This window comes from Cyprinodon tularosa, unplaced genomic scaffold (genome assembly GCF_016077235.1).
Source record: "Cyprinodon tularosa strain WSP-4 unplaced genomic scaffold, ASM1607723v1 ctg70, whole genome shotgun sequence".
In the NCBI taxonomy this organism is placed as follows: Eukaryota; Metazoa; Chordata; class Actinopteri; order Cyprinodontiformes; family Cyprinodontidae; genus Cyprinodon; species Cyprinodon tularosa.
Window position 1 is genome coordinate 2,527,833 of NW_024039452.1, and position 22,776 is coordinate 2,550,608.

Here is a 22,776-nt window from a genome sequence, read left to right on the forward strand (position 1 = left end):
CATAAAAGAAATTTAAAAAACAGCTGCCTGAAATACTCTCTGAATTAGACAAAGAATCTAAAAAACAATTTATTTTACCAGATAACGCTTGGATCATAACTAAACTTTTTTATGGAGGATAAAAAGTGCCAAAATTAAATAAATAAATACAGCCTTAAATAAATAATTAAATGTGTCAATAATTAATTAAATGTGGAATTAAATAAATAAATGTGTCATTCATTAATTAAAACCACGTCACTAATATATAATGCCACAATTAAATAAATAAATACAGCGATAAACAATTAATTAAATGTGTAATTCATTAAATAAATAAGGAATTTAATATATAAATGTGTCATTAATTTAATAAAATACGTCTTCATTTTATGAAAAAAATATATATAATTATTTCAGTATTCATTTAATTATTTCATGGTCCTGTGTCGCAGTGCTTCGAAACCATGAAAAATAATCTGTCAAACTCACCCATCAAAGTTAGGGGGCGGTTATCTAACACCTGATTGGTCACCCTGCACATTAAGGCGAATCAAATCGATTACAGGGTGGAAATTGTGGTAAGGGTGAAAATTAGAACTGAAAATCACCAAAACATCCACCTGTAAAACACATCGTTGGAAGTATGATGCTGTGGGAATGTTTTTTTTTTCTGCAGCAGTTAAAAGTTAATGAATTTAAGCAAAAGTTCAAAGCTAGATTGGAATGGGTAAAGGAAAAGCCTCTTCTGTGGTGAACTTGCCTTGTCAAAGTTCAGACCTAAATCAAAAATGTGAGCAAAGACCTAAAAAAGTCAAGGATTCCCACACTAGCTAACTAAACTGAAGATTTAAGAAGGTAATTGGAAAAAATTATTGCCTCTGAGTATCTGAATACAAACACTCGCCACGTGTTATCAGTTTTTTTTAATAAACACAAAGAAAGGAGTCCGACTTCTTCTTCCACTTTACAATTATGCGCTACTTAGTGTTGGTCAATCACAGAAAATCCAATTAACATATATTAAGGTTGTAATTTCGTTGAAGCTGCAGGGGAACGAAAAAACCTTGGCAGTCTCCAGCGTGCATACACAATGATAGCGTCCACTTGCTTAAGGAACCTTGTAGCTCTCTAATTTCAGAGGTTCATATCCTGAGTCGATATTTCACTGCGAGATGCATGCATTAGTGGCATATTTCTTTCATAAACAGACACACTCCCTATTTCCTTAAAGCGATTGATTAATCCATAAAAAAGCTCTTTGGCTTCTCTCATCCTTCTCCTTTGAGTAATTACCTCATAACTCCTATGTCCAACCCACATCCTTACAAAAATGCCCATTATATGACTCATAATGGGGTAGCCATTGCAGACAGTTCAGGTGGCATCATGGAAAACCCCCCCGAGGAAGCCATGCATGCAAAAAATGAAATCGTATATGCTGCCATCATCTGGGGAAACTGCAGGGAGAAAAACTCCACCTGTCACACTGCCTAAACTCCTCCTCTGCACCACACATCCCGGGAACACATTAGTATTGGGCCCTGGCTAAATGGTTGACCCCATCCTCCCTTTATCCATCTATCCATCCAGATAAATGGTAATGACTACAGAGAAGAACAGCCCCTGATGAATTAAACATTTCCTTCCAATAAGGATCTCATTTTCCATCTTTTGGATGGCGGTGAGATGACATTTTTTCTGCTGGCAGAGGTACTTTATCATTGTGCAGCTCAGGTGCATCAGAGGTCAATGACACAGAGCCAGCCCTGTTCTAATATATTCCATCTCAGGGCAAATCAGATGCATTTTACTGTGAACTGCTCATCTTGGGGTCAAATCGCGCCTGCCCCTGCAATCTATTTGACTGCAAGATTCAGGCTGTCTATCTGGGAACGAGGTACGTGCCCGGCTCTATAATGGTAGCAGTGACTGTAAGCCAGAGTCCAATCTCCCTAAAGTGTTACCCGGGAAATCCCCTGTTCCTAAATCTCTTTTATGCAACGTCTGCATATGACTGTTTTATTTTCAAGCTACAAACATGAACTGACTTATATCTTTTATCTTTTTCTCCTCATTTTCTCTCGGCCTCTCCTCTCCTGTCTTATTTCTTCTTCTGTCCCTGCTCCGACGTCCGCGGCATCATCAGGTCGCCAGCTGACCATCTTCAACAGCCAGGCGTTCATTAAAGTCGGTGGTGGAGAGAAGGGGCGCCACTTCCAAGGCCAGATGTCAGGCCTGTACTACAACGGCCTGCAGGTGTTCAAACTGGCAGCCGAGGGCGACCCCAGCGTCCAGACCCAGGGCAACCTGAGGCTGGTGGGCGACGTGCCCTCGGTGCTCACTACCGACACCACCTCCACCACCCCGCTGGCTGATATGTCCACCACCATCATGGAGACCACAACCACTATGGCTACAACCACCACCCGCAAGGGGCGCTCGCCCACCATGAGGGACAGTGTCACACAGGTAAGCGTGAGCATGAGGGATCTCGATGACATCATCTTGAAAATGTGAAAACTGTTATTTGTTAAAATAATTTCCCCCTGTAGCGACTCACTCAGAGAAAAGCCGCAATTAGAAAATAATTCAATTTATTTATACAGGTAACACATTCATATTCTTCAAAATATTTCTATCTAAGGAAAACCCGCTGTTTGTGAGGACTCATTGACTCTCTGCAATCCCTCAAACCAACCATGCATGTGGCAACAGTGGAGAGGAAAACTCCCTTTTAACAGGGAAAAAAACAACAACAGAACCAGGGTCAGAGTGAGCAGCCATCTATCTACCAAGGCTGTCAGGGGTTCAAGGAAATGAAAGCAGATAAAGACACTAATGAGTTATTTGATGCTTACGCCCCAGTCGAAGACTTTGGGCCGGATTTATCAAGATCCAATTTTGCGTGCAGTAATTTGCGCTCGCAAACTGGAATTTTGCGCGAGGGGCTGAACCATGGTTTGCGGTGATTGAACAAGAGTGATTGCGTAACTGGTGGCAGGTGCAAAACTGTTGGAGACCCCTATTTAAATGATGGTTTTGCGCGTTTCGTGGTTTGCGGCAAAGTAGTTTGTAGTTTGTACAAACTAGTGCTAGTGACTAGTGACACTAGTGTACAAACTAGTGCATTAAGAAATTTAAATCTTACAGTGATCCCCAACAAAAAAAAAAAAAAAATATATATATATATATATATATATATATATATATATATATATATATATATATATATATATATATATATATATATACAAAGAAAAAACTTTGGCAACCTTTATTCCCTAAGGTGGTATGTGGCTGAATTTCTACTTCACCGCAGTAAAAAACAAAAACAAAAAAAACCCCGGGGTTTTGTACTGGCCTGTAGAAAAATGCACATACCAAATGGCTCACAAGAAGTGACTGTGGATGAGATTACTGCACGTACGCATCCCTGCAGCATTGGCATGTTGCTCCACAGGCGCAGGGGGAGAACCCCGACCCCGTCGGACAGCACTTCGGACAGCACTTAAAAAACTAGATTGGGAGATCCCAGCTCTCGCTGCAACCGTACACTGGAATGACCCAGATGCAAAAAAGTGCAATGTTGCAAGGAGTTTTGTGATATCTGGTATTGCGTGGGTCCTCCTTGTGGCTGGCTCCAAATCCATTCGGAGTTCCCCCAACAGCTCCAAAATGGCAATGCTGGATAAACGATATGTTTTGATGATCGTTTCCTCCTTCATTGCAAAAATATTCACACGGAGTGAAGAAAATGCGTTCTCTGCGTCTCCTTTGCTTCATTTCCATGTCTCCTCTTGCGACAATAACCGCTGCCATGTGTGCGCAATTACGCATACAGACCATTCGCACCTTCTTTTGAAACATGTTAAATATAGAGTCAGATACCATTAGCAAAATTGCTTTCAGGTTTGATAAATCACTTTGCGAGTGCTAAATTAATATATTTACATGTTCTCCTCCCACAAGACGCACTTTTGCGTGTAAACGCCCCATATTGCATATTCATTGCAGAAAAAGTACTAAATGGATAAGAGGCGCTATTTAGCACGTTTTAAAGACCAAATCCTTTTAGCACGCTGTTGATAGATCAGTTTGTACATTTTTTAGCGTGCGCAGTGAAATAGCTCACATTTTTATACACGCAAACCTTTGATAGATCCGGCCCTATGATGCTGTGAATGTATGTAGGCTTGGTTGAGTAACCTAGAAAAGGTTTAGAGTAGTTTTCTCTCAGGGCTCGGACACTGGTGGTGGAATAAACCAGAGGGGGAGTGGGACTAAGAATATTCTGAGATTGAGGGAGGAGATGGGGTAAAAGTGGGTGACGGGTTCGCTTGCGCATGGGAAAGAGAAGCTAGGCCAGGAGCTAAATGAAGGGGGTGTTGAAAGATGATTGGTTTTGGAGCAGGTGTCGCCCTGAGTTGACTGAATGGAGCTGAATGAGGGACATTGTAGGTGGTTCAGCTGCTGCTGATAAGAGTCTTCCAGGTTTCATTTTTGCTTTAGCTTCATTTAAAACACCATAAAACTCCCCTTATTTCTTTCTGAGCAGGAATAGTTTTCCCTGGTTTCTCTTCTTTGGTCCCACTGTTTCCTTTCAAATCTAAAAAGAACAAAAGCTTAAATTGTTTTATATTTTTTTAACCACTCCCAGGATGGTGGTCCTGTATATCTTTGTCTTCTCCATTAATGACAATATTGCCTCCTCTTCGCATAAGCTGTGTTTTTATCTTGGAAACCATGCAGCTCATGTAAATTAAGATACTATAAAACTTAAATTAAAGAAAAAGGAGTAATGTTCTTGGAGAAAGTTACTATTTCATGTCCTAAACTTGTTCCTACTGGTGCAGAATCCTTCTTTGTTGATGTTGGCATCACCAGAAGGGAACATTCATATATTTTGGACCTATCAAGTTAATTTAAAAAAAAAAAGCTTTTATTTATAGATCATATTTTTTTTCTCAGTCAAATACATAGTTTTGTTCTGCATCCCTTTAAACATTCTGTGGATATATTAATTTAGAAAGTTGTAGCTACAGCAGAAACTATTCAAAATTTCCCACTTTCCTTGATGGGCCCTTGACTGATTCTGGGCTGGTTCCCTACAATTCCTTTTTAAACATCAATCTTTGTAGTAAAATATTCTTCCTGTTAAGATATGTAGACATTAAGATCTAAAGAGAAGCGTCATCTCTAGGGGTGTAAATCACATCCATCATGGCGATTCTATTCAGTATCGATTTCCTGACCCAATGATTCGATTATTTTCGATACTCAAGAATACACCACGATAGGCTCTAAGCACAACTCCACCACTTCCTGAACTTCAGGAGGCTCCTTTGCTTCCTGTCTTTCATGATTGGATGCACTGATTAATCCAAGTGTGTATGACCTAAGTAACTGGCCAGACACACCTGGATTAATCAGTTTGTCCAGTAATGAAAGACAGGAAACAAAGGAGCTACCTCAAATTCAGAAAGTAGTGGAGCTGTGAATAGAGCCCATTCGATTCGATTCGATTAATCGGTTAATTTTTTATTTATTTTTTTTTTTTTACACCTTACAGGCTAAACAAAGTTTCAAGTTTGAAATAAATCAATGAAAGCTGTAATATCGTTATGCATTTTTTTTTAGAAACAACAACAAATAACAGAAGTAGAAAAGTTGCATCAAAAAATACTGCAAAAATACTGCAGAAAATCAGTGCAATGAGTGCAATGCAATACCTTGGCTCCAGACGTCCCGCCCCCTCCACAGACGCTCCGCTTCACCTCTCCCAAATTGTAGCTGACCGCAGACAGTGCCGCAGACAGGAGGCCGGCTTGTTTTGTTTTTATGACCGAAATTGTGGAAAACAACTCGTGAAGTTTGACCCGCTAGAAGAGCGAGGTGCACGAGAACGCTGGGACCCTTTTTCCACCTGGATCTCTGCCCTTTTTGGCCCTCATGTCCCTCCGTTGTCGGACTAAACTCGCCCCCACTTCCTCGCCGCCTCGGCCGTATCTAGACCCACAGTGTGTAGCACAGACCACGCTGCAATATTGAGCATAAATCAAAAATGTCTGCATCAAGCTCACTGCAACACACTGCTGTAAGAGTATAACCAGGAAGCGAAGTAGGAGAGCACAATATATTTAGCGCCACCGCAGCACGGGAGGGAGAATTACGCCCAGGAGCAAATGGATAAAAATAGACCGGAGGAAGAAAAAAAACATGAATTGATTCTCTTGTGGACGTATCGATGCATCGGATCGTCGGCTGTTGGATCGATGCATCAATACAAAACGATTATTATTTACACCCCTAGTCATCTCCTGGTCAGACCCTGTAATTCATTGAAAGGATGGAGTCAGAGTAAAGAAATATGCACGCCCAGGAGAAGGCCAGTGGCTGGAAGTTGGAGGGGATTTTGCGGGGAGGTGCAGGGAATTCGGCTGCCATTCGCCTGGCTTTTGACCGTGAAGGACCATCTTGAATGGCTGCTACTGTACCTTCATTTTGCAGATACTTTATTTCCACAACATTGAACAGCCAGGTCAACCGACCATCAGGTTTCATTTTTTAGCCCTCAGATGCTTAACAGAGTCAAAACACAGCCTTTTTATTGCAAATTCTTCATTTCCTCAAAAGAGATGGAGGATGCTGGGAAGCAGGAAATTGCAACACATAACCAAATAACAAAGACTGGATGGTTTGGGGGAAAGGGCATGGAGAACAACAGCAAGAGGATATACTTGGCTGTGGCGCTTCCTGAAATGTTTAACACACTGAAACTAAACGCCATAATTTCAGGTTTTGAATCTACTATTGTGGGAAACCTGCCTGTAGAAATCATAAAGACTAAAGTAAACCTACTCATATCTTGGTTTATTATGTGATTTTTAATGTTACGTCTCTGGCTGTGCATAATGGGATGAAATTATAAAATAATGCTACTACAATTGATGGCGAGTGGGGTGAGCACCCCTGGCCACCCCCGGGTGGCGCCACTGATACTCGGTACCATGGACAATGATGAACTAGAGTGCAGTGAAGACATTTGCTTTGCATGTAAGCGAGAGGCTGTCATGTACGGTCTGATGATTACCAACATTTGCTGAAGTTAGGATCATGGTAAGCAACAATTAGCAAACAGTAGGGACAAGCTGTTGCCCACATGCAGGATGATGGAAGAGCTGAGAGATTCAGGCCCTGCGCTCTCAGGAGAAGACATAATGACAGGATCCATTTGTTCCAAGGGGAAATATGTTCCACTTGACATCCACCATCATTAGCTACAAGCTGTGTGTTAAACAAAACCAGGAAGTGCTGCAAGCTTCATGCTTGTATCCTGAAGGAGCTCAGCTCTGTCTGTTATTTTCTGCTTTTTCTGAAGGTTTTCTACTTTTTGTCTTTTAAGCCAACGATTGTTCAGGAGCTGCTAGAAATAACAAAGACCTGTCTGAAATTTGCAGCAGATTGCACTCATTCAGGGATGTTGATTAGGGATCATCAAGTCCACAGAGACTCATCTGAAGTCTGATAGCAAGTTTTAGACAATCTTACCTGTAGGCATCATCAGCAGATTTGGAAATAACCATCCCTAACTCCATCTTTTGATCATCATCTCACAGCTTTTTAATTTAGAACATTTGAAATAAACTTAGCAACGGCAATTAGACCGAACTCTTTCCAAGAAAACTGTCAGATCAGTTCATGAAACATCAGGCTTTGTGCAGCAAACAGAAAGCAAAGTTTGGAATTTTTATTTTGCACTAGCCCGTGAATGTATTTTGGACACTTTAGAAAACTTTACATTTTCTAATGGATAAGAATAATTTTGTCAAACTTTTATTGTAATGACATATATATATGATGTCTTTGGTAACACAGAGTACACTTTTTTTTGTAGGAAATCTTTTTTTTTGGTGTTCCAACCCTCGAGAAAGAAACTTCCCTTCCAGGCGATACGGCCTGTTGCTTTCTGGACGCTGCCCATTTCATAACATCACCGTATTACGCCACTTCTGTAGCCTGACGTAGTCCTACTCAATTCTAGTCAGAATATGAGTCTGATACTGCTCCATAGAGTTGTGATTATGGGGCGTGTTTCGAACAAACCAGGAAAAAAAATGCCTCTGGACTCAATTGGATAGACCTACAACCAATAAGAGCAACGGAGTGTGTGACGTATGTTAAGCGACGCATAGTTGTTGTCAACAAAAATCAAAGCGTGCAGTTGCACGCCTAGAATAAGAAGATGAGCCTTGATCGCGTTTCTCTGTTCCTCTTTTAAAATTAATTTGCTGTTGATATCTTCTAGAACAGACCTAATAGCAGAATCCACACACCTCAACTCTCCAGCGGCAGCCATTGTTGTTGTCGCCCAAGCGCGCTTTGGTCACATGGTTGATTACGTTACTGTTGATCATCTGTCCATCATCGTATAAAGCCCGCCCTGACAATTTGATTGGCCCGCCAGATATTGTGCGAGCATACTCGCGCTACTATGGAGCAATGCCAGACCGAACTTCCCGACCTCAAACGTTGTGGGCGGGACTAAGTTCGGAATGGCACCCAGGCTACCACTTCTGGGGATTATGGAGTGAATTCTGTTCCATTATTGTTGAATCTACACAACCAGTTTTGTCAATGAAAAATTTGAAAGAAAAAAAAAAACCTATCCAGAGAGATCTTTTTAAAAGGAAATCATAATTCATAAAAAGTTTTGAGAATAACTTTGTAAGTTTCTCACATTTTATTTTAATATTTTCAATTTTTTGGGAATTTTTAAATTTTTTCTGATTTTTATAATTTTTTCTTTTTCTTTTGCAATTTAGCTTAGCTATTTCCATTCTTTTCAAATTGTGTTTTTCATATCACCTTATCTTCACTTTCATGTTGAAGATACGTATCTTCACCGCTCATTTAAAAGGAAAGTGAGGATAATGGGAATCTGTGAAACACAATTTGAAAATAATTGTATTTGTAAAACTAATTTGAAAATATCAATTGGAAAGAAATTAAATATTGAAAATAATAAATTTCACAAAACATCAAAGCTACTGTTCTACATAGAAATGCATGGTCAGTGGTTTTCTAGGACATGAAGGAGCTGCTGCTGAGAGATAAGCATAAACAAAGAAAAATATCATTATAACGTACTGAAAGACTGAAATATGTTCATTTGTATAATATAGGCCCTTTAAATATCAAATTTCTACCAGTGTTTTCTATAACTATTTTCTTGTCAAAAGTCTTACTTAATGAAAAATAAAGAAAGTGGTTACTCTAATTTCATATAACTATGTGACAAAATATTTGGTTTTTGATTTTGTAAAATGATTTGGTTCACAAACCTTCATTTTTAATACTCATGTTGTTAGCAATACTATTTTAGTAGGAGCAATGAAATAATTGTTCATTATTGAAATCTTAAAGCAGATCATGTTAAATGTGTGTTTATTTACCTTTTATTTCTACTATGATATTAGTGTGTTTTTTAGTTTTTTTTTTTTTTTATTAGTGTGGTATTTAGCAATGGTGCTTGAACTGCCAGAGTTGAATTCATTTATCAGGGCGATGAACACATAAAAATTGAATGTTAACCTTTAGAAAAATTTGGTTAAACAACCTACTCTTTTATAAAAATGAATGCAAAAGTGAAATATTAATAGAGTTGCACAGCATCTCTATTCTCTAATTCAATTCAGTTTATTTCTGTAGCACCACTTAACAACACGTCATCTCAAGGCAACCAGATCATCCAGTCAAATTGATTCAGTTTTCTATCCAAGGAAAACCATTTGACCGCATCGACTCATTGAGAGGAAGGCAATCCCCCACACTAGAAGCTTGTAGCGACAGTGGAAAGGAAAAACTCCCTTTTAACAGGAAGAAACCTCCAGCAGAACCAGGCTCAATGTGAGCGGCCATGTGCCGAGGAAACGTCCAGGAAAACACACAGCGGCAGGCAGACGAACTCAGAGTCAGCTCCCATGTCAGAGGATGAAGGGAGCACATCCAGTTAGTCACAGTCAGAGAAACAGGACTACACTGGAAAACAGGCTGATCTCCATCATCTACTGTATAAACAAAGTCGTTGAAGGCAGCGGCACAGCTGTTATTTCTGTAAAGGATGGTGTCACACCCAAACAGGAACAAACCAAATGAAGCTACAAAATATTGCCTACTAACTTTAATGACCCCACACTGCTCTATAAAGTGGGGTAAGTTTCTCCAAATACTCCATGTTGCACTACTATAGCCACTCAGACGAAAACTTCTCCATATCACTGCTGCTATGTTATTCTTTATGTTTTTTAAATAAAATAGTGTAAAAGCTCCACCGTTACCTTTTTTTTTTATTTACAGAAGATAATATCAGACCTAAACATTTAAATGTCATCTAAATTGAATAGAGGCTGAAGTCTGACACTGAAACAAAATTGAAAGCCTTTGACTGGCATTGACCAAATGTCGGCTTGTCAAATGAAAAGGAAAACGGAAAAGAAAAGCAATATTTTCGCTGCCACAGATGTTGGTGTTGCATTGTCCAATTTAGAAGCAATGAAATTAGATGACATCTTTTGTGAATTCAGGCTGTTCAGGAGGTATTCCACCATGAATTCTATCACCAACACAAAAACACAAACATGTTAGTATCCCATCCTGCTGGGTCCTTTGTTGTGGCATCAAAGTAGCTGTAATACTACAGCAAACACAAACTCTAGGCTGTCAGCAGAGCCCTGAGAGGAGTTACATTGCTTTCATTTTATATCTCACTTTGTCATAAAAAAATTGACTTTGCAGGATTCTTCCAGTCATATTAGTCTGACTCTCAATGTATTGGTCCATCACAGAAGATAAAAAAATCACTGCTTCTATGGGTTTAACCCCAATATTAAAACACATTTTCTTTACTGCATAAAAAGGATTAAAACACTTTAAATAGAGGTGCATCGATTGACCGGAAAGCCAATTGATTGACCTTGATTTATTTAATTTTGGAAGACCTGTGATCAGCCGATACTGTCATTCTGATAAATTTATCCAATCAAAAATCTGAATCGTCATGTCAGGCTTTTTTAAAAATTGGTAATCGTCCAGAAATCTGCATTTCATTGTGCAAAATTCCCTCTACATTCGGTCAGAGCAGGCGAAGGGAGAAGTTTTATAACTTGATCCCATAAAATATTAGCCTCGTGAGACCATCCTGATCTCGCGAGCTTTCAATATTTCACTCGCTAATCAGTCTGGAGACGCTCCATTAAAGAAAATTTGGAGCCGTTCACCAAACGAACGTCCAATCAGCGTTGGCTTTGAGGCGGGTTGAGGTGTGACACAACGAGAAGCGTGACAGTTCAGTCTAAAGAACATGGCGGCTTCAGCCGATGAAACTAGCGTTAGCGTGGCTATCGAGCAAGTTTTATAGGAATTACAGAGTATTTCTTCACTGAAAGAAGAGCAAAACACTGCTCTGGAGGCTTTTCTCAGAGGAAAAGATGTTTTTGCTCTTCTCCCAAATGGTTTCGGCAAGAGTTTGATCTATCAATTGGCTTGTGCCTGGCTTGTGGTTGTGTTTTCGTTGTCGCTCTGTTAGTACGTCATATGCTTCGTTGATCTGATTGGTTTATTTGGCCCGTCTATCACCAACATAGGCCAATCAGCTAACCAGTATTTTTGCCCCTTCCCAAAATTACTTCAACGGAAGGTTTCCAGATGGATATGCGGAGCAAATCCATCTGGCGGAGTCAGGTTAATGAAATATTTTAATTCTGATATAATTTTAGGATGATTTTGAATATTACTCGCTAAGTGGAGGTTGATTTAGGACTGATCTTTGATAAACGTTCATAAAATCTCTTTCTCTGCCCTCTGGACTCTAATTCAGTTAGAAGTTGCATTTAGACGTCACTATTCAACTTTTTTCAAACATAATAGTTTGTGAAAGATGTTAATCTGCAATCCTCCCCTTATGTTTTTCTCTTGTCCAGCCTTGTCAAATTTTTAATCGACACCATGTCAAAGTTATTCTCCAAAACGAAAAAATCCAACAGATTCTCTTGATGAAGAGCCTTTTGCTCTCTAATTGCTAAACAATATTTGCCTCTCAACTGGAAACCCATGACTGCTCCTTCTATTTCAGAATAAATAAAGGAGATAATTTTATTTATCAAAAAAATAAATAAGTTTTATAGTGAATGGCAACTCTTGATTATCTTTGTTTCTTTTAATAGAAAACATTAAATAGTATATGCAAACAAGTTGAATAGCGATACATTTTCAGTACATGTGAAAGCAAATCTTCCTTGTGTGACGGACAGTGCTGAAATAGCTCAGTTGGGAGAGTGTCAGGTCGAAGATGTGAAAGTCCCTGGTTCAGGCCTTGCATGGTCTTTAAAAGACCCTTAACCCCACACTGCTCCTCAGGTGCCATAGAATTGCAGCCCACATGCTTGCAAAAGGGCTGGGTTAAATACAGAGAGTTCTTTTTTTGTTGCTCTGTACTTGTAACAGTGTATTGCAATAAAAAAACAGGGAGAAAACAGTATTGGTGAAAAAAGAGACTGCTATAACCAGCATGTACCATAGGCGTACCCCTTCGCTTTATAATAGGGCCCTTGCTGTTTGCATTAATCATTTTGGAATAATCTCTCTTTAATGATGAAATTATCATATATGCTGATGACGCCGGGGTATATACTCCTGCTAAAACTGTTTTGGATGTTACCCAGAAGTTAACTGAAGAGATGGAAGGTTTCTACCTGGATAAAAAAATATCAATTAGCACTAAATGTCGACATAACATTTCATTTATCCAGTAAACAATGGATGAATGAAATCATGTCTTTTTTTAAGGTAGAAAAAAATTTGCCTCAAAGGACTGGAAATTTGAAATACTTAATATGAACACATTTCAGTTCATGTTGATATAAAAAAAAAAAACATTTATTTTGTGTATTTGTACAAATAAAACTAAGGCCTTAATTGGTATTAAAATGTCTTAAATCAGTCTTTCGTAGGTCTTAATTTTTAAAAGATCATAAATAGGATTATTTTTATTATTTATTTATTTTTGTAATCTAAATAAAACCTTAAAATTGACCTTTTTTTTATTTTAAAAAAAATAATAACTGCTCACCATTATTGGTTCCGTCCCGATAGCGGAACCAATAAAAGCTTTGTTGCGGCCGGGACATTTGGGAGATGCACCATTAACTTTTTGTCTGGAAAATATGAGCAAGTGTAAATGTAACCAAAATTGTCTCCAGCCAAGAGTTTTCTCCATGGCTAAAACCAGGGAACATACATGAGGCTCAGTGGATTTTGTGCAAGAAGTCATTCAAGCTCAGAACGATGGGAATTAAGGCAGTGGAGTCGCATGCTAAGCACAAAACACAAAGCATCAAAATCGAGTTACCGAGAAACAGCCGGTATTTCTCAGTTTAGTTCCACCCTTGTCTCTGCAACGCCTCCACTTATCACCACATTAAACATACTAAGAAAACGATACAAAGAAAAATAGATGCAAAAAAGACTTAGCACTGGTTATGTTGGGGCTTTAAAACTGATTTGTTTTGTTCCCTGCTAAAACAAAGTTTGTGAATTCAGTTAAATAATTGTTCAAATATATCTGCCATTTATGTGTTTTTAGCTTTCTTCCTGTATGGGAAGCTTTTCAAAATTTGAAACATTAGTGCAGTGGTTTATGTTATAATAAACCTTTGGGTTAAGTTGTCGCAAGCAGGTTTTTCTTGTGAATTTGGTCTTAAATTTTTATTTCTAGTGGCATTAAAAAGTCTTGAATTTAACTTTCCTTATGCTGTAGGAACCCTGATAAAATCTTACATCAGTGAAAGACAGCAGGAATAAAGACACCTATTATGAGCATAGGGTATGGGTGTACCACAGTTCTACTTACTTTTGGGGCAGGCTTTCCTTTGGAGTGAGGAAAGAAGTTGCATTTGTTTGTAAATGTGAGCCGCTAAACCTAAAGTTTATATTGGGCTCAAAGAAAAGAGATTATTTCCCGTCAAGCACATTTTGAAAGGAATTTAATTCAGAAAAGTCAATCTAGAAATCAGGAATTTGAAATAAAAGGTGAAAATATAAAATCTATTTAAAAAGTTAATACAATTTGAGAAAATAAAATCTGCAGGAAATAATTTACAAATAAAATGGGGAAAAAAATGTAAATATGAATAAACAATTTTGTTTTAAAGAGCTAAATCTTACAAGACACCAAAGTTGCTAAGTAAAAACTATTTTTGGATCAAAACACTTTTCAAAGTTAAGTTTTCACAATTACACTTTTTTCAGACAACTTCACTTCACCAATAATGGAACAAAATTCACTCCGTAGTTAGTCTGAAAAGCCCTAAAAATTTGCAGATGAAAAACTTTCTAAACCATTTCCTTTAAAGCTGTAATAGCACCAAAATATGCTAAGCGTGAATTGCAGGTAATATTCAGTTTAGTTTGAAACATGAATTACAGTCATTTGTATGAATGTCATAGAAGGAAATAATTTCTCTTCCATAAGAGTCTCAGAATTTTAGTCTGACGACAGCACTGCTTGTAAGTGTAGATTTAGATTTTCTATTTTATTTTTTTTTTAACCACTTTAAGTTTCTCACTGTTCCTCTTTTGTGCAGCTTGGAACAGCGTGAAATTCTCTCAGATCATCAGTCAAAACTATGTTGGAAAACAATCTGGTTCAAACTCCCTGGGAGCGTTTTGGCATCAAACATCCACCCGTCAAACCTGGTGTTTTTGTCACACACACAACTGACGATAGCTGATAGCTAAAAGAATAAACATCGGAGGATCCTCCAACTTCTAATATCTGTAGTGAAGGTTTGAGAAGACTAAACGGTGAAAAGGAAATGTGAAAGCGAGCGTAGGGTAACATGAAGCGCTTAGAGACTATTTGAAGAGAAAACAAATTGAATTTGCTGCCAAAGCTCCAGCTATTATCACTACATTACATACTCTAGTTTATATATTTAACATGGCATCAGTTTCATTAGATGCAGATACCTGCTTTTTACCCATCCAGTCCCTTATGTTCTATAGGAATAAGCGGATGAAATAAAATCCATATTGTAAATAAGGGGCAAAGCTGACGGAGGCCAAATGAATATTGCCAGAATCCAGCGAGTCACAGCGCAGGGTGGTGAAAAGCTAGCGAGTACAGAGCCAAATTTCAATTTTTCCCCAAAGCTCTGAGCTACACGGCTGCTGCAGCTTTGATCATAGTGGAATAATATGCTTTGATGCTTAGAATAAAAGATCTACCTTTTGATGTATCGGGGGAGGGGGGGTATTTTTTTCCTCCATTCGCCTCCCTGATCGTGTGTGTTTCCGTGAAACAGTTGGAGTCATCACTCTTTTCTCTCGGTGTCAGGGTGTTATGAAACCAAAGATCAGAACCAACGCCCCGGCTTGTGCGTGCCGGGCTGATAAATGCTCTGGTGTGTTTGTGATGTCTCTGTAAGCTGTAAAAAGTCGCCCCCCCCCCATCCTGCATTCTCCTTGACGACCGTTGGAGGATAACCAAAGTTTGTCTGGGTCAAACTTCATTTAGGAGCAACACCTTCAGGTCTCCTTCAGAATGTATCAGCGCTCTGGGTTAGTGGGCCCCCAGACGATCCTATCTGATAAATTACAGTCAGCGCTACTACTGTGGCGCGCTCTGGATGCTACCACGTTGTGAATTCAGCTTTACAAGTGTGTCACAGATGTTGCACTGAATTACAGCCAATGATAAGGAAGTGAGTCAAACAGCATTTAGATGGTTTTTTGGATTAAAACCATGAGCCTCCTTTTTTGCTTTTTAGGGAAACAAACAGCTGATTATTTGTACATAAATGGGTAGTTTTAGTACCTTAGTGTGTTACAGATATGACTGGTGCCAGTTAGTAGTTAATACTGGAAGTCATTAAACTAAATTAGAGGTTTTTAGTGCTCGGTTAGAACCAACATCTAGGATTAAGTGTTGCTAATTGCTTTAACCAATACTCAGAGGTGTCAAGCAACAAAGTACAAATACTTCCTTACCTTACTTAAGTAAAAAATTTTGGCTATCTATACTTTACTGCAGTAATTATTTTTAGACGACTTTTTAATTCTACTCCTTATGTTTTTTGCAAATATCTCTACTTTTTACTCCTTACATGTCAAACAGAGACTTTAATTTAAGCTAATTTTTGTTCTGGCCTGTTGATATTTTAAAAAAAAAAACAAGAAACATTAAAAAAAAATTTATTTCATCCAGACAATTATTAGTTTATGGTTAGACTTGGTACTAGAAAAAAGTGAAATCTAAATAAGTATTTTTTTTCTTGAAATAAGTTAATTTTTTTCTTTAATTAAATAGGTAAGAGAGATTCTTGGCCAATGGAACAAGACAATTTAAATTTGAAATAGGAAAAAACAATTGCATTGTCCTATTTCAAGAGCATATTATCTAATTATCTTATTTTAAGAATAAAAATATTCATTCCATTAGCGAATCATCTTATTTAACTACTTTAAGTATTTTTTAAATGGTATTTTCACACGTTTACTTGAGTAAAAAGCTGAAGTTGAACTTCTACAAAAGTTTTTTAAACAGTAATGCTTAAGTAATAAACATTAACACTTGACACCTCTGCCAGTAGTAAGGAAATAAGATAAATAAATATGTATTTATTTATCTCCTGTCTAAAAACTTGGTGTGTCACAGCAGCCATTCTGGATTTTTTATGGAGTGAATATTGGTCCATTATTGTTGCTGTCATGATAGGTTTAAGCGATCTGACACACATGCAGAGAACCACATAGAGACCCAGGGAAAAAGTTTAACAGGTTTATTAAATGTAGATGAATAACAGAAGTTGGAACTGGAACTCAGTGGACTGGTGAACCGGAACTGGAAAGTCTGAAGGGGAGATCATAGGGTTCAGTTCAGGGACTGTAGAAAATTTGACTGAGGCTTGAATATTACTGGAGAGAGACCCACTTTTGAGGAGCTCTTGTCAATCCTTGAATCTAGCTTGTGGGGGTTAATCTGGAGAAGAGAGAACTGGTTGGAGGGTGGAGAGATAGACAAACATTGAGTAAAGGAGTAAAGGAGCGGGCTGTCAATTGGATTTCCGAGGAGGACTTGAATGGATCATGTGGAAGTTTACCCCTGCTAAGTGTTTTCTCAGTTAATCCTTCCAGGGGGAGAAGGTCCAGGTGTCCAGTTACTCAGGAAGGCTTCCTGCCAAATAGCAAAGACAAAAACTAAATACTGTTAGCCTCAGAGGAACAAAGCTAGGTTAGACTCAGCTAATCTCAGCTTGGCTAGAATACCCAAAACTGGCAAACACTCTGGTGTCGAGGTAGCGACAGCCTACTGCTCAAATACTCCTCCAGTGGTCCAACGAGCCGCGGTGTGCAGGGAGGCTCAATGAGGACAGGGCACCACCTGGTGGTTGAGAGAGAAAAACACACAAATAACCCACACAAACTGGATTCCTAACAGTTGCAGGCGAAGAACATGTTTTTCAAATGGAAATTTGAAAAAAAAAAGAAATGAAACCCTCATTTCCCAAAAGTCCTCACCTACAGCCTGAGCCTCAATGGCGCAAACTTATTAAAGATCAAAAGAACCTTTGAGAAACAATGCAATATGATTGTTAAATTGCAAATGCTAAGAAAGCTTGTGAGTGTTAACTGGGGTTGGTTTCTGATGAACACTGGTAGGACTATCTTGTAGGCCACATACAAAACCTCTGCATTTACGTGCCTGAGTTTGATCCAATTCAGAGTGGTATTCAATGCCATACTTAAAAAACTAGGTTTGCAAAAATAGTAGATATTTGCCACCTGACAGCTCGCCTTGCAATCTTGTTCACATGTTTGTCACCTGTATAGCTGAAATTCCCCAACAGATTTCGAAACAAAATCTCTACATTTGGAAGCCAAATATAGCTCTTTCTAGAACACATTAGATTAATTATGTCATGTCCATTTTAAAAGTGGAGAAAGTCGATTTTTTTTAGTGGAAACTTGATGAATTTGTAGACTAAATAGCAAAGTTTTATGGAGATTTTTGCATTATTTCCCCCTGACACTGGTCAATAGTTTTGTTTATAAATATATATACAGGTAATAATAAAGCGCACTGCTCTAACCACTAGGCCAACAGTGGTTGCTTCTTAAACTGCTTCTTAAATCTTAACATTTAAAATAGCTTTAAGATTAGAATACTGCTAAAGTTCAAAGGAAAAAAAGTTATATTACATAAACCTGCTCTACGTGAAAAGAAAGTCTAATACCTGCTTAAAGGTTGCTATTTCCAAAAGGTTCTTGTAATCTCTTGAATGAGCCTCAACCCTAATCATCAAAAATGACAGAAATTATAACCGAAAATGACTTTAATTCTTTAACCTTCATTACTGAAATAACTGAAGTGAACTAATTTATTGAGATGATATTTATATTGCAGCACTGGACCTAATGGGTAGAATATGAATTTTTAAGGTAAACAGAGATGTTAGCTGGAATATGAGACAGCATCATTAGGCCTGTTTGGCAGAGGCCGGTGATGTGAACATGCAGTCAAACTGACACACTGTGATTAATAAATGATAGCGCCCATACTTTGGATTAATAACAAGGAGATAGCTCTGCCAAGTACCGTGGAGCTTGAATCAATTACGCTGATAAAAGCTCTCCATTTTCAGTCGAATGACCCCCATCTTGAAAAACAACCAGAGGTGGGGAAGACGGGAGGGGAGGAGGTTTGGGTGTCTAGACATGCAGCTCTATGAGTCACGCAGCAGTCAGGACGAACAGAGGCCACTACAATGAAACCCCCTTGTCAAGTTTAATCTGTTTTTATGTCCAGATGCCTTGCTGTTCCCTTTGGTAGATATTTGCCACCTTGAAACAAATAAGGGGTAAGAATTTCAGGCCACACATCATATTTTTGAAGATAAATAAATAATTAAAACATTTCTGTGCAAATGTCATCGGAGTTCAGCTTCATCATGTGATTCCAAAATCAAGCATCAGATTAAGTTGGCTTTGGTGCCACTTTAGGCTAATTATCACTGTTTCTTTGCCATCTGGTGAAAATCAGACCTATAGATTCTATCATGTAGATTCTATATATTCTATTCTACCTATTCAAAATCAGATAACATTCAGAGCTGACTAGCTCCGCTGAGTCCGGATCTAACTGAATACAGATCAGTTTACTCATATTTGCAATGTGGTTATTTTCTTTGCTGTAATTCCTAAAAATAATAGGATATCCATCTAAACAAGATTAATCTCAGACATTCAGAACTGATAGTTTCTGTTGTTGTTTTATATTGTAATTATATGTAAATGTGTACATATTCAAAGAACAAAAAAATTCAAAATGATGTTGTAAATTAAAGTCAAATGCTGCCATTCACAGTCATTAAGAACATTTATCTGTTTGGGTTTTTTTTTTGTTATATTATTGTCAGTAATATAATAGAACATGGTAGCTGGTTCGGAGTTCGTCTGCCTGGCTGTGTGTTTCCTGTACGGGGCCACCTGTATAGCTGGCTTACAGTTGCCTTTTGTATCTCTGCTTCTGTCTCCCTGAACCCCAGTTGGCTTCGGCAGGTGGCCGCTCACACTGTTAAAGGGAGTTTTTCCTGTCCACTGTCGCTACAAGCATCGTTGGTGTGAGGGATTGCCTTCGAGTCAATGAGTCGATGCAATCAACTGGTTTTCCTCAGATAGGAAACTGAATCAAATCAACTGTGGAGCTTATAAATTTTTCCAAACTTAACCAGATATGAAATATAAAATTCTATCTCCATAATTCATAGACATTTATTTCTTTATTAGACATCCTGCAGACCTGTAGTTGGCTATACAAGGATCGTTGAGTAGTATGATGGTACTACTATCAACTAAGGAAGGGAAAAGTTTGCATGTTGCTAAAAAACGTTTTATTTCTCCGTTTTAATTTATAAATTACTTTAAGCTGTTTTGTGTGTGCTTCCTTTATCATTTTCTTTCTCTTGCTATCGAATTCAATTCTTAAAAAAACTTTACTGAGTAAATGTATTCAAAGTTCAGAAGCTGACTGGTTAAAGGTTTTCAAAGGAAACCCAACCGCTTGCATTGAGCCAGTGAATTAAAAAATTCACTCCTCCTCAACAAGCATGCAACCCTGGAACCGATGCTTGTCATGTGGCATTGATTGCATCAAACCCTCATGCCAAGCATCCATGTAGAAATGGGTTATGGTTCTCAAACTTGGAGTCCAGACCCCAGTTGGATTAAGGGGATGATTTTTGGGACAGAAAATCACCTCAGAAAAATGTAATGTGAAAAATCAAGGTGGCGTCTGACCGGACATTACAGTAGAAGGATGGCGAGCGGTTGGTCTCAAACAAAACCAGTTATTGTCTGCATTAACTAGGCTTCACCAAAACAACCACTACTAAGGCCATAGTATTTACGAGAAAAATTGAGCTGTGTTCTCCTGCTGTTAGGTGCCTTAGTTCCAGAGCCGAGCTCAGTCAGCCATTCCTGCTTTAATCTCCAGCTGATCCTGCACACCGCCTCACCTTCCCTTTGCTATCTGGATTATCCTTCACTGAAGTGCAATAGTTTTGATTCCTGATCTAATGGACCTACCCCTGAAAGCGAATGTCCTCCAGACACACCTGGAGGAGGTGGTGCTACTCTCTGAACGTGTTGCACCAACACTGGTGGCCTTGCTTGCTTTACCAAAGTAAAGAAAGCGTCTAACCCAGTGTTCTGTCAGATCAGCATACGTCGTCAGACCAGCATACCCATAGTCAAATGGCATGTGCAAGATGTCAGATTTGTGTTTATCCCTTTAGTATTGTACAAAAAATAGATTTTAAACTACCTCAATTGGCGTGTATCCCTTTAGTCGTTTACAAAAAAAACAAAACAATTTAAGGCGAGATTGCCATATGCTTCAAAAAACACCAAAAAGTAAGTAATTCAAATTTTTTTCCTGTACTTGTCTAAAGTGATATGCGTCCGTTGAGGTAGTTTAAAGTTTATTTTTCATACAAAACTACAAGGATAAACTAAAGGGATAAACAGGTTTTCATTATGGGTATGCTGGTCTGACTGGGTATGCCCATCTGAGAGAACACCGGCCTATAATTCCAGGTCAGCCATGTTGAAGTGGAACCAGCAGGCAGCAGATTCTGTGATGCAGTGGAGCTTGTCCTTCACCATGCAAATATCTGCACCTAAAAGTGGCAGTTTTGTTGCAGGAATTGTGTCCAGTGTGAATGCACCATATATGTTTATAAAAGGGGCCAGTCAGACGGCTATTCCATGATTTATAGAAATATACACAGCTTATACCATATGTTGTGATCAAATTTTAAACTGGAGAGTTTGTCACCGATACCTCACTATCTAATAATCTGATACATAGGACTGGGATAGCAATGATTTACATGAGAAATGCTCACCAAGCTTTTGAGAAGAACCTGCTATTTATCCCTTTATCTATGTATGTATTGTTAAGATTTTTTTTTTGCGATGAAATTGTTAGAACTATCATTGATGATGTGTGACACTGTTAAACCCTTATAATACCGCCCTGTGGCGTAGTTGATCTAATTAGGACAGTTCCTTCTGTCAGGATAAAAGGTTTAGGGAATATAATGAGAGTGGTGTCCTTGATCCTGAGTAGTAGCCATTCAAAATGTCCCACTTTCGTTGATGGGCCCTTGGCTGGCGTTTGGTTGGTCCCCTACAATTCCTGTAATTCAGTGTAAGGGGGTCACTCAAGTGGCTGTAAGGTGGAAGAGAATTTGCTGGGAGTTGCGGGGGAGTCTGCTGCCATTCGGCCATCATTTGACTGGGAAGGGCCGCACATCCATCTGGAAACCTTCCGTTTAAGTAATTTTGGGAAGGGGCGAAAATACTGGTTAGCTGATTGGCCTATGTTGGTGATAGACGGGCCAAATAAACCAATCAGATCAACGAAGCATATGACGTACTAACAGAGCGACGACGAAGACACAACCATAAGCCAGGCTACTCTTGCCGAAACCAGTCGGGAGAAGAGCAAAAACATATTTTCCTCCGAGAAAAGCCTCCAGAGCAGTGTTTTGCTCTTCTTTCAGTGAAGAAATACTCTGTAATTCCCATAAAACTTGCTGGATAGCCGCGCTAACGCTAGTTTCATCGGCTGAAGCCGCCATGTTCTTCAGACTGAACTGTCATGCTTCTCGTTGCGTCACACCTCAACCCGCCTCAAAGCCAACGCTGATTGGACGTTCGTTTGGTGAACGGCTCCAAATTTTCTTTAACGGAGAGTCTCCAGACTGATCTGCGAGTGAAACCTTGAAAGCTCGCGAGATCAGGATGGTCTCACGAGGCTAATTTTGAATGGCTGCTCCGGTAAAAACTTAGTGTAATACAGGTGCTGGTCATTAAATTAGAATATCATGAAAAAGTAGATTGATTTCAGTAATTCCATTTAAAAAGTGAAACTTGTATATTATATTCATACATTACATACAAACTCATATATTTCAGATGTTTATTTTGTTTAATTTTGATGATTACAAATGACAACAAATGAAAATCTCAAATTCATCATATCAGAAAATCAGAATATTACTGAAGACCAATAAAAACAAAGGATTTATAGAAATGTTGGCCAACTGAAAAGTATGAACATGAAAAGTATGAGCATGTACAGCACTCAGTATTTAGTTGGGCCTCCTTTGGCCTGTATTACTGCAGCAATGCGGCGTGGCATGGAGTCGATCAGTCTGTGGCACTGCTCAGGTG

The 22,776-nt window shown here is 38.6% G+C and overlaps 1 protein-coding gene across 8 annotated transcripts in view; it reads left to right on the forward strand.

Moving 5' to 3' along the window:
* nrxn2b (neurexin 2b) overlaps nt 1–22,776 on the forward strand; it is a 1,247,190-nt gene that overhangs the window by 1,203,380 nt on the left and 21,034 nt on the right. For all 8 annotated transcript variants that reach the window (XM_038268483.1, XM_038268482.1, XM_038268476.1 and 5 more), the window contains one exon: nt 2,129–2,451. In XM_038268483.1, coding sequence (XP_038124411.1) covers nt 2,129–2,451 — 323 coding nt within the window. The remainder of the gene's footprint in view (nt 1–2,128; nt 2,452–22,776) is intronic.